Raw genomic sequence first — 15,406 nt, 5'->3', positions numbered from 1 at the left:
CCATTTTTCTCTACCTCTTCCCTGCCAGGATAAAGGACAGATGCTAGCTGTTTATCTCTCCTTCTATTGTCCGTTCTCCTCACTGACAGGTGAGGTCTCAGAGCAGTGCCTGGTACGAGGTTGGTCTCCATTAGTGTAGGTTATATATCACGTAGGTCAGATGAATGAGCGCCCAAAGGAAAACACCGAACTTTCTGACCAACCCTCTACATTTCCACTGTTAATAACCAATTATTTTTGCTCATATAATTCAACTCCTTGAAGTTTTATCTCTTCTGATATATATATATACATACATATATATATATATATATATATATATATATATATATATATATATATTGTCTAAACTGGGGAGAAGTTGATTTAATATTCCTCTGACTCTTTCCTAGTTATTTGTCATTTTCCTGTCTTAGATGTAAATTTGCCTTTTCATTCTGATGAAAAGTCCTTAAGTTGGTTTTTCCTCTCTCAAATGGATTTTCTTAAAAAAATTAAAAGTCACGTTTTAAATGTTAATTGTCTTGGGTCTCTTACATCTGATGGTTTTATAATTGCTTTTCCTAGATATTCCCCCTGCTCCTCTTTATCTTGCCTCACCGTCTGCTTTCTTAGAACCGGAACGAATGTGCTCCCAATTACGTTTTCTGTCAATAGCGGCCAGAGCCTCTTCTGCGGTCCCAGAATCGTTTCCTGTCTTTGTCCGCCGTCCAGTCTCAGGCTGTCTAGGAGGCCTTCCTGGCCCACACACCCGGACACTCCTTCCTTCTGTTTTTGGACAGAGACAGAGAGAGAGAGAGTCAGAGATGAGAAGCATCAATTATTTGTTGCAGCATCTTAGTTGATTGCTTTCTGATATGTGCCTTGACGGTGGGGGGGGGGGCTACAGCAGAGCGAGTGACCCCTTGCTCAAGCCAGTGACCTTGGGCTCAATCCAGCAACCATAGGGTCACATCTATGATCCCACATTTAATCCAGTGACCCCCGCGCTCAAACCGGATGAGCCTGGAGCCTGCGCTCAAGCTGGATGAGCCTGCACTCAGGCCGGCGGGCGACCTCAGGGTTTTGAACCTGGGTCTTCTGCATCCCGGTCTGACGCTCTATCCACTGTGCCACCACTTGGTCAGGCCACTCCTTCCTTCTTTTGAATTGCTGTTGCTCTTGGAGCCTGTGACCCTCACACTCATCCCAGGCCGACTGCTGGGCCAGTCCCTCCGACCTCACAGGGGGGTAGAATCCTTCTGTAAGGGTTTGCAGGAAGGAAGAAACGGCCTCACGTGGTTCTCGAGTCATCGCAGACGTGCTCCTCCGGTCTTTACTGTTGGAGAGTAAGCCCTTCGAGAGTCAGGAGCCTCCCTTCTTCCTGTTTCCCCGTGCAGCTCATCGAGGCACTTGGATGAACTCAATTTTCTTCCGTCTTGATTCACCGATTCTTTGTTTATATATCTGTAATCAGAACAGCTAGTGACTAACAGTCATCCTGTCCCCATCCCCTTCTTGTGACTCCCAAAACCCAATGCCTACTTGTCAATCTGCCTTGATGACTGCCTTATTGTGTCATAAATCTATTAGAAAATGTCCTATGTCACCTGTCCACTTATTCACCTGCTCACTTATTCCACAGATTTTTACTGCGTGGCTCTCTGCGAGGTGCCGAGGTTCCAGGGTAAGAGGAACCAACACGGCTCCTCCTCCAGGAAGCCTGTGGTCTTGCTGGGGGGTGGGAGACAGCTATAGACTGGTAACCCAGTCCACAACTATGTCATTACCAATTCCGGAAAGCACTAAGCAGACAGTGAGGAGTGGGGTCCTGTGACAAAGAACAAGCAAGGGATATACGCCTGGAGTGGGTGACCAGGGGAAGCCTGTCTAACAGTGGAGCTGAGAACCACAGCCCAGGAAGGAACCGTGGGAGCAGGTGGGAGCAGCTGGGAGCAGGGACTGCCAGGCTGCGGAATGTTTCAAGGCTCCAGGTGGGGAACGGGTTTCCGGAAACTAAGCGGAAGGCCGTGGGGCCAGCTCCTAGAATGGTGGCGGGGCAGGGTGGTCATCTAAGTCAAAGCCCGCAGGACTTGTTGTCCATGGAAGGGGAGGGCGTCACATTTCATTTTAAGAGTAATTAGAAGTGAAGATAATATTTACATTCTAAGGAAATCATTTTCATTGCTTGCCGGGGTCCAGCCCCAGGGGGGATCCAGGGGTCCCACAGGAGGAGACGGCGTTGGCGAAATCGAGTGAGAGAGCCGAATTCTTTTCTTTCTCTTTATTCTCTAGTTAGCATTTACTGCCAGGCATCTCCCTCAAATGCTAGTACAGCTCCTTTTTTATACACACACACCAAGTTACAATTACATGGTATTAATCATTGCTTCTGTTTCACTATGTTTACATGTTTCCAGATAACAGTTAATTTATATCTATAAACTACAAATCAGGTGGCAAATCATTCAAAGTACAATTAAAAAATAACTTGAATAGCGATAACATCGGTAAAAGCTTTTAAAGGATTAGTACTAACTAATAACTCAACTTTACTGTTGTTGTGAGTCAAGGGGCAGAGAGAGATTAACAGACAAAATCATTAAGGACTAGCAAAGGACCACCGCTTGCTCAGGCAAATGGCCTTGAGTTTATGCAGTGTCCTAACTTTCCTCACAAGATAACAAAAGGCTTGCTTATTAAGAAATTGTCATAACATCAAGAGTAACTTTTGCTTAAAGATATATAGAGTGCACCTGCAAGATAGCTAGTAGCAACATAATATCAGAAGGCATTAATTGCTATTGCTTCTATGGATTCTTCCATATTCCTCTTTATTATCTGAACGAAAAACCTTGGGAAAGTATATAAATCTCATGAGAATGTCTCACTGAGAAAGCCCAGCAACTGCCTTCAGTCATAAAACAATTCTCTTAGCAAAACATTCTTTTCTTGCTGACTGCATTCCCATCCCAGGCCACGCAACGGGCCATTCCATAACACCTTACCTAAGATTCTATTGTCTAGTCAAACTTTATTTACTATATTCACACACTAGTTAAGTTCTAACTATATTCTTCTTAGAGTGTACCACTATCTGCAGATCAAATAAGCAAGAAGAAAGGAAAGTTTCTCTACTCTATCACCTGAAAAGGCTAGGGAGGAAAAATGATGAATTAAGTGAAGGCCGAAAGGTGCTCTGTGCACAGCCACTGCCTTCTATCCATACACAAGTCACAATCTATTCTTTCTAACATGATTAGTAAGAAGAAATTCTCCTACAAACTTAACCCTTTACGAGGGATATCATAGCCAGCCTCTTATGTTTATGAGCCCAGTTCAAGGGGCTTACAGGCTTTTCTGTGGAACTTACACCTTCTGTCTCATTTCCAAAGAAATTACTACAAATCTACAGGGAAAGCACGGTACTATTATCCCTGTGCCACAAATAATAGCACACACCCAGAAAAAGGGGGGATATAAGGCCAGATTAATTCAAAAGATTAAAGGGGGAAGTATCGTGCCTTTCCTTGCGGTGACTTTGTCAACCCGCAGCTGTTGGTCTTACTGCGGTGACTCTATCTTCTTTTGCTGTGACTTTGTCAGCCAGCAGTTGTGGATCTTCTTCTGCTGTGACCTAGTTAGCCAGCATTAGTGGATCGGCTCCCGACAATTGCTATTTGGGAAAATTTGGTGGTAGGGGTAAAACAGAGCAGGGACTGTCAGCAGGGGAAACCATGGTAACAGTCGAGGGGAGAGATCGTTGTGGGTTTGACTACAATGGTGGCAGCAGAGATGATACAGAATATTTGGGGTCACACAGTATTTTGGAAGTAGACTTCATTAACATCCACTGATTGATTAGCTATGGGGTGAAGAGAGAGGAGGCAATCAGGTCTGATTTCCAAGTTTCTGATGAACAGTTTGCCAGGACAGCGAACCACAAGTTACGTTTTAAGTGCCCACACATATCATTTCTTCTACATACACAGTCTTTATAGGGTCAGCAAAAATGCCAGTATAACTTTATTCCATATTCCCCCTTATCCATCTTGCAGAAACTTCTGACATTTAGATAGCTTTCTCCATAGGGTGACTTCATTGTCTTGTAATTTAAAACATAAGAAATGTTTTCATTTGGTCTCAAATATCTAATTTCCATAATGTGTATATCTCAGGGGTGTTAATTTCTTTATTTACAGAATAAATGTTCAGCAGACATATATATTCAAATCCAAACCTTGAAGCAACATTCAACTAAGTAAATTATAGTTGTTTGTTTTTACATCAGCTCCTCATTCTTTAGAGATTTCTTTTGTAGTTCTGTGTTGTTTCTTTTCTGTTTTAATCCTTTAATCTTTCTTTTCTGTTTTAATCCTTTAATCTTTCATCCTTTTCTAAACCTCCCCTTATTACAATGAGTTGTTTTCTTTCTTTCTTTTCCAAGTGAGAGGAAGGAAGATACTCCTGCGTGCGCCCTGATTGGGATCCACCCAGCAACCCCTGTCTGGGGCCCATGCTCTGCCCATCTGGGGCCATGCTCACAACCAAGCTATTTTTAGTGCCTGAGGTGGAGGCTCCATGGAGCCATTGTCAGCACCCAGGGCCGATGTGCTTGAATCAATAAAGCCATGGCTGTGGGAGGAGGAGAGAGAGAGAGAGAGAGAGAGAGAAGGTGAAGGGGGAGGGGTGGAGAAGCAGATGGTCACTTCTCCTGTGTGCTCTGACTGGTAATCGAACCCGGGACATCCGTACACCAGGTCAACGCACTACCACTAAGCCAAACAATCAGGGCCACAATGAGTTGTTTTTAAATCTCTTCACTGCCAGCATTCCTTCCCTCTGTTTGAGTTTCTCTCTGGAGCTATTGTGTTTTCTTTCCAATGTTTCCAGGTGTCCCTCATATGAAGTTCATGACTTGAAATAAACTATTCCAAACAAAAACATCATTATCTTTATTATTCTCTTGGCACCTTTTGGTAAATATTATTAAATAATTTTCCACTTTCTACCCTCAAGTGGGATTATAAATTCAAATATATTAGCTTCCTGTTAGGACTCCACATTATTCTTTCAGTAGGGTTACTGTATCAATCTTTCGGTCACGTCAGAAACACTGCCATCATTATTTTTATTGCTTCTATCCCAACGGCCCACAAAGCAGTATTCCATTAGTTCTCCGCTATGGAGCTCTTTGTGTTTTGGAGTTTGTGCCTATGAATGCGGTTAAACCTGAGAAGGCTAAATTTCTCTTTTCAAGTCTCTTGCCTTTGCCATCATAATTAATTTTTGTTTGCATTTCTGCAAGGGGCATTTTCAAAAACACTTACCATAGGCGATTGTCATTGATAGACTGACCAGTTGGATGAGCTCTCCGGACTGGTGCCCAGTTACCAATGCAACAGCCGCCAACACTGCTTCCTCTGGACTGCTCACCGACCCCAGGAATAGCCCAGCCTCCCCTTTTCCTGTCTCCCCCACCTGTGGCCAATGCAGATTCTTTCAAAATCACATCTTTCCTCCCCACACTTCTCATACTCAAGAGCGCCGTCAGTTCCAGGACGGTGGCCCTGCTTGTCTTTCCCATCTGGCCCTGCTGCTGAGGATTCAGACTGTGTGTCCTGGGACTCAGTCCTGATTCTGATTAGCATAGGGCTCAATAAACACTTTCCAGAAGAACTTTTGGCCTTGTAGGTTATTGTTTAATGTGAGGTGTTCTAGGGTTCCCCGAAACTATAAAATATTATTTGCAGTCTCATGTAGCTCTTACATCTTCTTGAATTGGTAGTAATTGGTAATTATAACAGAAATGCAGGGTTCTTGATTCAACAGCAGGGAAACTTTTTGATATTCAGTGCAACAAATGTTAATTAGTCACCTCTTTGAAGTTTTCCTCTAGTGTTCTAATTACTCTTTAAAGTCTTTTTCATAAAGCAAAGCAAAACAAATGTGTCCCTCTGGCCTACATTCCCACTTAGATGCAGTCGTGTATTTCCTATTACATTGTATCCATTAGCTTTTTCTGCATAACAAACAACCCCAAAACTAGAACAGGGGGTCCTCTGGTTATGAACCAGTTCTGTTCCTGCGATAGTGATGTAACCCGAATTTTGGTATAAGTTGAAACTACCCTAGCCTAACACAAACAGAACACGTGCATATTTAACAGTCCAAAATGGCATAGGTACACACACAACAAAATAAAAAATCACCTATATAATAAAGATAAAATTTAAAAAGTTTTAAACCTCTATGGAGGTATGATTTGCATATCATAAATGTCATTCAAAGAGTACAGTTCAATGCATTTTAGTAAATGTACAGAGCTGTGAACCCATCACCCCAATCTGATATTAGAACATTTGCATCAACCCCCAAAGGCGGGTCTTGGCTGTCTGAGGTCAATCCTTCCCACCCCAGCCCCAGGCAACACTAATGAACTTCCTGTATCTTTAGATTTGTTTTTTCCGAACTTTTCTTATCAATGCAGTCATGCAATATACCTTGTTTTGTAGCTGGTTTTTTTCTCCCTCGTGTAATTTTGTGGTGTTCACTGATGTCACTGCTTGTGTTAGAACCTAGTTCCTTTTCATTGCTGAACAGTAGCGGACTGTATGGACACAGCACAGTGTATCTATTGCCACCGCCCCTGGGAACTGCCACAGGTCCGCTTCTAGCGAAGGGAACGGGGGACGAAGGAGTAAGGGTGGCAAGACGTTTTCTATTGTGTACTATTTATTTCACATGGGTGTCCTTTTTAAAATTTGGGGTTATATCTTTATTAAAGCAATGTATCCAGGAATGTCTTTCCCCAGCAATGTGTGTCAATAGGAGGTGAAGGCCCCTCCCCCCACCCTGATCCCGCCTTCCTGAAGGTAATCACCGTTCACATGTTTTTGGCACCTGTCTAGCCTATACATAGACGCACACATACACACGGATGCATATATAAATGTGTTCATGTCCCTGCATGTCTACACATCTCAGCAGTCCTATATTTTATATTTCAAAAACAAAAACCAAAACCGGAAGGACAGGACTTACTAGTTTGACCTCCAGGAATCAAAACAAAGAACGCTGTCCTTACCCGCCTTTGTACGTACCTGCCAACTACTAAGGGATTAGTTGGTGACTCGATTTACAACGAGGAAAAGAACTTTGGGTCCAGTTTCTTAGTTGTTATGTGTAAACACACACACACACACACACACACACACACACACATCTGTTAACACGCCCTCTCGGTCTGCGCTTCCTGGCAGGGTACTTCGGCTCTGCGTGCGAAGAAAAGGTGGACCCGTGCGCCTCGTCGCCCTGCCAGAACAACGGCACCTGCTACGCGGACGGCGTGCGCTTCAGCTGCAGCTGCAGTGCCGGCTTCACCGGCCCCACCTGCACCCAGCTGGTCGACTTCTGCGCGCTCAGTCCCTGCGCTCACGGCACCTGCCGCAGCGTGGGCACCAGCTACAAGTGCCTCTGCGACCCAGGTGGGTACCGGCCATCGGCCATCGCTGCAGGGCCTCCCTTCCTCACTCGCAAAGACTCTTCTTTTCCGTCTGAGCAGATGCCGGCCTGCTGAGTGTGCTCGCTTGTAAATGGAAGCGACCTCCACTCATGTACGGCACGCTTTTCCTCAGGGCTTTTAAAAATGCCCTTTCCCTTTCTTATGAGCAGTTCACGATCATAGCGAAATAAGAAAATACAAGTAAGCAAAATGAAGAAAATTAAAAACGGGCTTAGTCTTATAGCAGCTTAATTATTTTTTTAAACAACCCATTAAAGGTCATTCCACATCTTTGACTGCATCACATATCTTTTAATACTGTGTTCTTAGGTCAATGGGATATCTTTTTCCACTTTAATGCACATAAAACACACCATGCTATCCATTCAGAATTTTATCACCTGTGCAGATTCTTACTCAGTGCACAGTATGTTGCAGAAGCTGCGACTCCCTGCCTAAATGGTCAAAAGTCCCGTCCTTAGTTTTTCAAATATCTTCTGCATCTTACTGATGTTTTATCGTGTGGGTTCTGATGCCCAGAAGTCAAAGTGGTTACTAGTCAAGACCTGAGCCGGCCCCACCTCCTCGTGTGATCTGAAACTAGGCGTCCACTGTTCCTTTCCTCTGCTTCCTTCTGCCCACAGCTGCGTCCCTTCACCAGTTTAGCACGCTCCCCAGCACGACTCCCACAGTGCCCGCGACCCGTCGGCACCCATGGCCAATGCCCGGGTTTGCAGGACTCCTGATCTGCTTGAGCAGTGTTCTCTCCATGATGCCTGCTCTCCTGTCACCCCCATGTCCCCTGCAAACTTCCTCTGGGGCTGAATCAGCTTTCCTTCCCCTGAGGTTTGTCAGTCACCCGCCATATCACCTGCCTGATCTTTTTTTTTTTTTTTTTTTTTTGCATTTTTCTGAAGCTGAAAACGGGGAGAGACAGTCAGACAGACTCCTGCATGCGCCCGACCGGGATCCACCCGGCACGCCCACCAGGGGCGACGCTCTGCCCACCAGGGGGCGATGCTCTGCCCCTCCGGGGCGTCGCTCTGCCGTGACCAGAGCCACTCTAGCGCCTGGGGCAGAGGCCAAGGAGCCATCCCCAGCGCCCGGGCCATCTTTGCTCCAATGGAGCCTTGGCTGCGGGAGGGGAAGAGAGAGACAGAGAGGAAGGAGAGGGTGGGGGTGGAGAAGCAAATGGGCACCTCTCCTATGTACCTTGGCCGGGAATCGAACCCGGGTCCCCCGCACGCCAGGCCGACGCTCTACCACTGAGCCAACCGGCCAGGGCCACCTGCCTGATCTTTAAAACATTATATTTCTTATCCCTGTATGTGTCTCTCCCCCTTGAGGGTAGGAAGAAGTGCATTTTATTGGTAACTTTTGTTGAACAATAATAGCCCAAATCTCCATCTCATGAGCATTGATTTTCCTAGGTTTTGAGCGGGGTGCTTCATATCTCTGGGGCTTTTAGTGACCCCTTGCAAGGTAGATATGGTTGAACCATATTTACACCGAGGTCTGAAATGACCCCTGCCCTGATTTTGTCTGTACTTGTGGCCACACACCCAGCAGGGGGCTGCACCCAGATTCTAACCCAGGTACCCTGGTTCCCAGACAGCCTCAAAACCACTCGAGGGTCACGTCTCATACCCATGAGTCAATTAGAGAAATTAGTGGGAAATACAACTAAGCATTTTGAAGAGTGTTGAAAGGTCTTTTTCATCTAGACTTTCAATTCGATGGTTTTCTAAGCAATCATGGAATTGACTATATATATATATGCTTATATATGCATATATATGCTTTAATATGCATAAAAGCTTATATATATATTGATTTTGAGGAATTAGCTCATGTAATGAGAACTGGAAAGTTCAAAATCTGCAGTGCAAGTTGGCAGGCTGGAAATTCAGGGAGACTCATATGTCACAATTTAGTGTCTGAATTCCTTCTTTAGGAAACCTCAGTCTTTGTTCTTAAGGCCTTCAACTGATTGGATGAGGTCCACCCACATTTTGGAGGGCAATCACTTTAATCAGAGTCTACTGATTTAAATGTTAATCTCATCCAAAAAATTTATACCTTTGCAGTAACATCTAGACTAGTGTTTGACCACATATTGGCTACGATGGCTTGGCCAAGTTGACATATGAAATGAACTATCACAGTAACATTCTTGGGTTTCTCATAAGCCTTGAGATAACCTTCTCCACCTCTGCGTATGCCGTGAGGAGAATTTCCCAGGTTGCACCTGCCCTCTCCTGTCAGAGCCGTGGTGCAGATGGGACTGGCCTCCCGCTGGAGGGTGGGTTTCTTCCGTGTGCAGGCCGTGCATGTGCAGTGGAGCTGGGCGGGCTGGGGGGCCCCACGGCGCTGGCCCTTTGCTGTGGGAACCCTCTGTGTGTGCGAACAGAAGCAGCTGCGCTTATGCTGGGAGAACGGTCTTACTCCTGTCGTGACCCTGAGGGCGCTGCCCCAGCGCTCTGCTCTGGGCGCGGGGAGGCACGGAGCGCTCCCCTCCGCAGGGATCTGCAGCGGATCCTTCCGTCTGAGCTTCCTCCCCACTTCGCTGGCTCGCTGTCTCCCTCCAGTGAACCCCCAGGGAGAGGACAATCACGTATTATAGGACTGGAAGGCAGCGTTGTTTTCTCTTCCCCTTCTCCTCGGCCTTCCTTTCCCAACAAGAGTAAAAAAAAATACTTATAGTTTAGTTGGGTTTATTTTGAAAACTTTAAATGGAAGGTAGCTATTTAAAGATAAATATTGTTTAATATGCTTTTATGTTATTAAGATGTTGCTTATCAATAATATCAAAGAAACAATAATATCAGGGAGTGTTTTCAGCCAGTGTGAGGAGGATTTCATGGTCCCAAATACAAGAATTTCTGCCCCTGTTGCTCTGTCCACGCTGGGAGAAGTCGCGGAGGGCGGCAGAGGGGGCCCATCTGTGAGATCCCCGCCTACTGACTCGTCACCGGGGGAAATCACCGTTATGTCTCTGTGGACCTCAGTTTTTATTTTTATGAATAATATCTTTGATGCTTGTCAATTCAGTTGCATCCAAGTCACAGACGAGACCCGGGACAGGTCATTGACAAGTCGTGCATGAGAGCGCGGAGGACATTGTCTGGCGTGGGGTGGTACGAACTGTCCCCCTTTCTCTCCATCCATGGCGACCCTCCTCAAGCCACCAATGGGGACAGAATCTCCTCTTTAAGTTCCACTTTTCCCTCCTGCTGGTTTTTGCTCCAACTCATTCGTGTCCACCTGGAACATGGAGCTTGGTAATCACGGGTGCCGCCGCTCAGAAGTCTTGAACAGGCTGAAGAAGCGTGTGTCCCACCCCAGGACGCCCTCCTCTATTAGGCCGCTTCCTGTGGCAGAGCCTGGGGCCGGAACTCGCTCATTGAATGAGGGAGGTGGGATTCCTCTCAGAGGGGTTGCTTCCTCTGATCATTTAGGTGACATTGTGTGAAATAAAAATGGTATTTTAGCATCTGGCAAGAATTCACATTTTAAGAGGTGAAAATGACAGTTCTCCGAATGTGAAATGCCTAGTCTTAATCTCTTGGAGCCTGTAATTGCTTGACCGCTAGTTTGCGTAACAGAAGACCCCGGTGAGCATTGGCGGGAGTGGGGCATCCGGCTGAAGGGTGGCCTGCCCGACCATCTTCGCAGAGAGCACAGGGACCCCACTTCATGGGAAGGCTCGGGCAGATTGAAATCACGTCGGGCTGGTAATAATGAGTTCCCCCGCTGACAAAGTGCCATGGGAATGATCACAAATCAGCTTTCTGCTGGGTGCTCTATTTTCGCACCTCATTTTGAGTGTATCAGGCTGGGGGTTTCGGGTGGCATTTTCCTATGAAATAATAAAATGTCGGCGCTGAGCAATCACTGAGATGTTATCTTTCAGGGACACCCTTAAGTGATAGGCCACGCGTACTCTCAAAAAAAAAAAAAAAGGCAAATTGAAATCTCCTGAAGACTAGAGGAAGGGAGAACTCGGAGCCCCGCTGACACTGTGAGGGGCAGTGCCACAGTGTAAGGAGTCACCGCGGGCACGACGTTGCCCGTGTCGGTGACCGACACGTATGTGATAGAGATGCCGTTTGGATGATGAACAACGCAGGATGGAATCCCTGGTACAAAGGGAGAGGATTTGCCTGAGTTCACTGTGAGGGGCAGTGCCACAGCGTAAGGAGTCACGACGTTGCCCGTGTCGGTGACCGACGCGTATGTGATAGAGATGCCGTTTGGATGATGAACAACGCAGGATGGAATCCCTGGTACAAAGGGAGAGGATTTGCCTGAGTTCACTGTGAGGGGCAGTGCCACAGCGTAAGGAGTCACGACGTTGCCCGTGTCGGTGACCGACGCGTATGTGATAGAGATGCCGTTTGGATGATGAACAAGACAGGATGGAATCCCTGGTACAAAGGGAGAGGATTTGCCCGAGTTCACCAGTCTTGGTCTCCGCCTAATACACTTGAGTTATGATTACTCTAACCTTGTTTGTTGAATTGAATTAACCCTGTCATTATAGAATGTGCCCGAAGTTACGACTTAAGGAATGTAAAATTATAAGGCATTAGAGGATTTCCATGTGGGAATAGAAATATTGGATTTCTATTTTCATGGATAACCTCCGATGCTCATGAACTGTCACCGGCTGGTCCTGGGACACACTGCTGACCACGTATCTACACGGATTCTTCTCCACCCTATAGAGCTGGGGACTCAATAGAGCATCCGGACTATAAAGGAAAGGAAGGTTAGACTTTTTCCAAATGACATTTTTTAAAAAGGAAATTATATTTCTAAGAATTACAGATACTGTTTTATTTTCTTCTATTTTTTTTTACATATGCTCCATGTGTGGGCTGTGTTTCTGGTCCGTGTGGCCTGAGGGACACAGCTGGGATTGCTGCCTTCTGTTTAACTCCGACTTGGCCATCTCAGCACTCTAATAGTATTCTTCTGGAAACCGACTCTAAGATGAGACGTCACGGTCAGGATTTTAATAGCAATTCAATAGCTATAAAGAAAAGTACACCTGCAAAGATACGAAGACATTTAGCTTGCTAATGAGTGCCTAGTTGCATTTTGATTCTTGGATAAGTGCAGTGGACAGCTTTCATCTTTTATTAAGCAGGAAATTTTTACCGGGTTTACCAGGATGGAGACAGTTCTTGCATTTAACATTAACACGCTCTAGGAGGGTCCCCGTCTGCTTACCTCATTATTCTTGAGAGTTGCAGCTCGTATAGAATCTGTTGTCTCCTATCCCCCACATCTTAATCCTGTTACCAGCCCTCTCCTCCATGATCTCCTGAAATGTATCTGCCTGCCATTGGGATCCCAGATAGAATCCTGCCTACCCAAACACAGCTGTCGCAACTCTTTGTAGTCTGGACTCGACCTACTAGAAAGTTTACATCTTCACAGTGACGTCATGATGACTGTAAGAACTGTCAAAGAGCAGAGCAGCCCCTGATACCTGAGAGCCTGTTGGACATTTACAGGTGGGCTATGGGGCTGTTGGTTATGTGCTAACAGTCTGGCCGTGGTGCCTCCTGCTCATCACAACGACGTCAACAACCACACAGCACGCCGACATCAGACACGGTCACTCACAGGCCATGACAAAGTGGGACAAACAAGACCATTCCATAATTCTAAGTACAGATAACAACAAGGTCACCATTCAACCCACACGATATCCAACGTCTCCTTCTCCTGCAAATGAACTGAAGGCTGGCTGTGTCTTCACCAGTTACAGCCTCTCCGTGCTCTGCCAGCCCTCTCTGCAGATAGGATTTAGGGAGATCCCTAAGCTCCCGCCTTCTGACGGCATCCATTCTGGGGTGAATCCTCCCCAACCACGTAACCAGAGTTCAGCTCTTACAATATGTCCCGTCTAACGCCCTCTTCTTCTGAGAGACCCTGAAGTTCCCCACCATGTGTGTTCCTTCTCCTTGCAGTGAGTCAACAGCAGAGGTGTTCCTGGGGGCGTTTGGTTGGAGAGCGTAGACAAGACTTAGTCGATTAAAATGCTTAAAATATGGAGGGTGCCAGCTGATCGAGTTTCCATCATAACAGCGGTTTAATCAGAATTTCTCCTGAGTGGGACACAGAAATTTGTTTAGATTTATACATGGAGGAAGGGCACCATGGAAGGAAAGCCCTGGGTGGGGGTGGGGTGGGGGACGTTCAGAGAACGGGTGGTCACAGGATAAGATGCACTGATCGCAGTCACGGGTAGTGAGGCCGAAAATGCTCGTTGGGGCAGACGGGAGAGAATCTGGATGATAAGGAGTTTGGAAAATGAAGACTCGGAAACATTTCACATTAGTGGTATACGTGAAGGGATCTATGGCTTAAAAAGATTCTTCTGGTAGAATTAGATATTACCGTCAAGCCCAAGGATACAACGACGAGAGGTCAGCAGGAGGCTCAGGCAGGTGGAAGTGAGGGCTTGGACTTCTGGCATCGGGAACTGAGGAGGGAGCTAGCGTCCGCTTGAGGAGTGGAGTCTGATTCAGCCGAGTGCTGGTCAGCTGAAGGTGGGGAGCAGAGGCGCGAGTCAGAGGTACTGCCGGGGCTTTAACTTGGTGGCTCGGAGAAACGGAAGTGGGCAAGAGGGGTCCTTCTGGCTCTTGGGCGCAGCGGGCCAGCCAAGTGGCTGTGCTGATGGGACTAGAACGGAGGCTGAAACCAGGGAGACGAGTGTGGAGTTCCCGGGGCATGCTTTCTAGGGAAAGCCAGGGACCTGTGAGCACAGGTAGGGGTGCGGGTGGAGAAACAAGGGGGGAACTGGAGAGAGAGGTGCAGAGTCCCTGCATTGAGGTGGGAGCCGGAAGCAGCAGCAGAAGAGGCTGGAGGGAGCGTCCCTGGGTTGGGACGGGCCCTGGGAGAGGGCAGTGCCGTGGAGGTGAGCCAGGAGGAAGGAGAGGAGAAGCGGAGGGCGCGGACCAGGGGGGGCGGGCAGCTCGTGAGGAGCTGGACCAGACGTGAAGGACCCATCCTGGCGGGGTTCACAGCCGCTTCCACAGCCATCCTTGGTCTCCAGTTTGATTTGAAACTAATTTGGGGGCGGGGGCCCGTAGGGGGCATCGGTGACATTCGCCTTGTTTAGGCCAGTGACCTGAAGGATTAGTCAGAGAAGAGGAAGGATAGTGGTGACGAGTCAAGGGCAGGTGCTGGTGCAGCAGATGGAATTTTTATGAGATTCCTGACATTAAAAAATCTACTCACAAGGCTGCTTTTTTAACCTTGCTTTAAATGGCTGATCCATATGTATGAAAGTGTTAATGAACTTGTCTTTAATTAGACGGGGTTTCTGCTCCTTCTGCTCCCACCGCTGGCTTCCCCTTCAGACTTCCCCAGAGGGTGAAGCGCACTCTCGGCGGAGCGATGGTGAGGAGGGCGAGGGCGAGGAGGGCGGTGGCGAGGAGGGCGGTGGCGAGGAGGGCGGTGGCGAGGAGGGTGGTGGCGAGGAGGGCGGTGGTGAGAGGGCGGTGGCGAGGAGGGCGGTGGTGAGAGGGCGGTGGTGAGGAGGGCGAGGGCGAGGAGGGCGGTGGCGAGGAGGGCGGTGGTGAGGAGGGCGGTGGTGAGAGGGCGGTGGTGAGGAGGGCGGTGGTGAGAGGGTGGTGGCGGGGAGGGCGGTGGCGGGGAGGGCGGTGGCGGGGAGGGCGGTGGCGGGGAGGGCGGTGGCGAGGAGGGCGGTGGCGAGGAGGGCGAGGAGGGCGAGGAGGGCGGTGGCGAGGAGGGCGAGGAGGGCGAGGAGGGCGGTGGCGAGGAGGGCGGGGAGGGCGGTGGCGGGGAGGGCGGTGGCGAGGAGGGCGGTGGCGAGGAGGGCGAGGAGGGCGGTGGCGAGGAGGGCGAGGAGGGCGAGGAGGGCGAGGAGGGCGAGGAGGGCGAGGA

At 47.9% G+C, this 15,406-nt stretch overlaps 1 protein-coding gene across 1 annotated transcript in view; it reads left to right on the top strand.

The window, feature by feature from the left end:
• DNER (delta/notch like EGF repeat containing) overlaps positions 1 to 15,406 on the top strand; it is a 263,137-nt gene that overhangs the window by 193,541 nt on the left and 54,190 nt on the right. The window contains exon 8 of the mRNA XM_066345902.1: positions 7,242 to 7,466. Coding sequence (XP_066201999.1) covers positions 7,242 to 7,466 — 225 coding nt within the window. The remainder of the gene's footprint in view (positions 1 to 7,241; positions 7,467 to 15,406) is intronic.

Source organism: Saccopteryx leptura, chromosome 7 (assembly GCF_036850995.1).
Source record: "Saccopteryx leptura isolate mSacLep1 chromosome 7, mSacLep1_pri_phased_curated, whole genome shotgun sequence".
Classification (NCBI taxonomy): Eukaryota; Metazoa; Chordata; class Mammalia; order Chiroptera; family Emballonuridae; genus Saccopteryx; species Saccopteryx leptura.
This window is presented reverse-complemented; position numbering and strand designations above follow the sequence as displayed.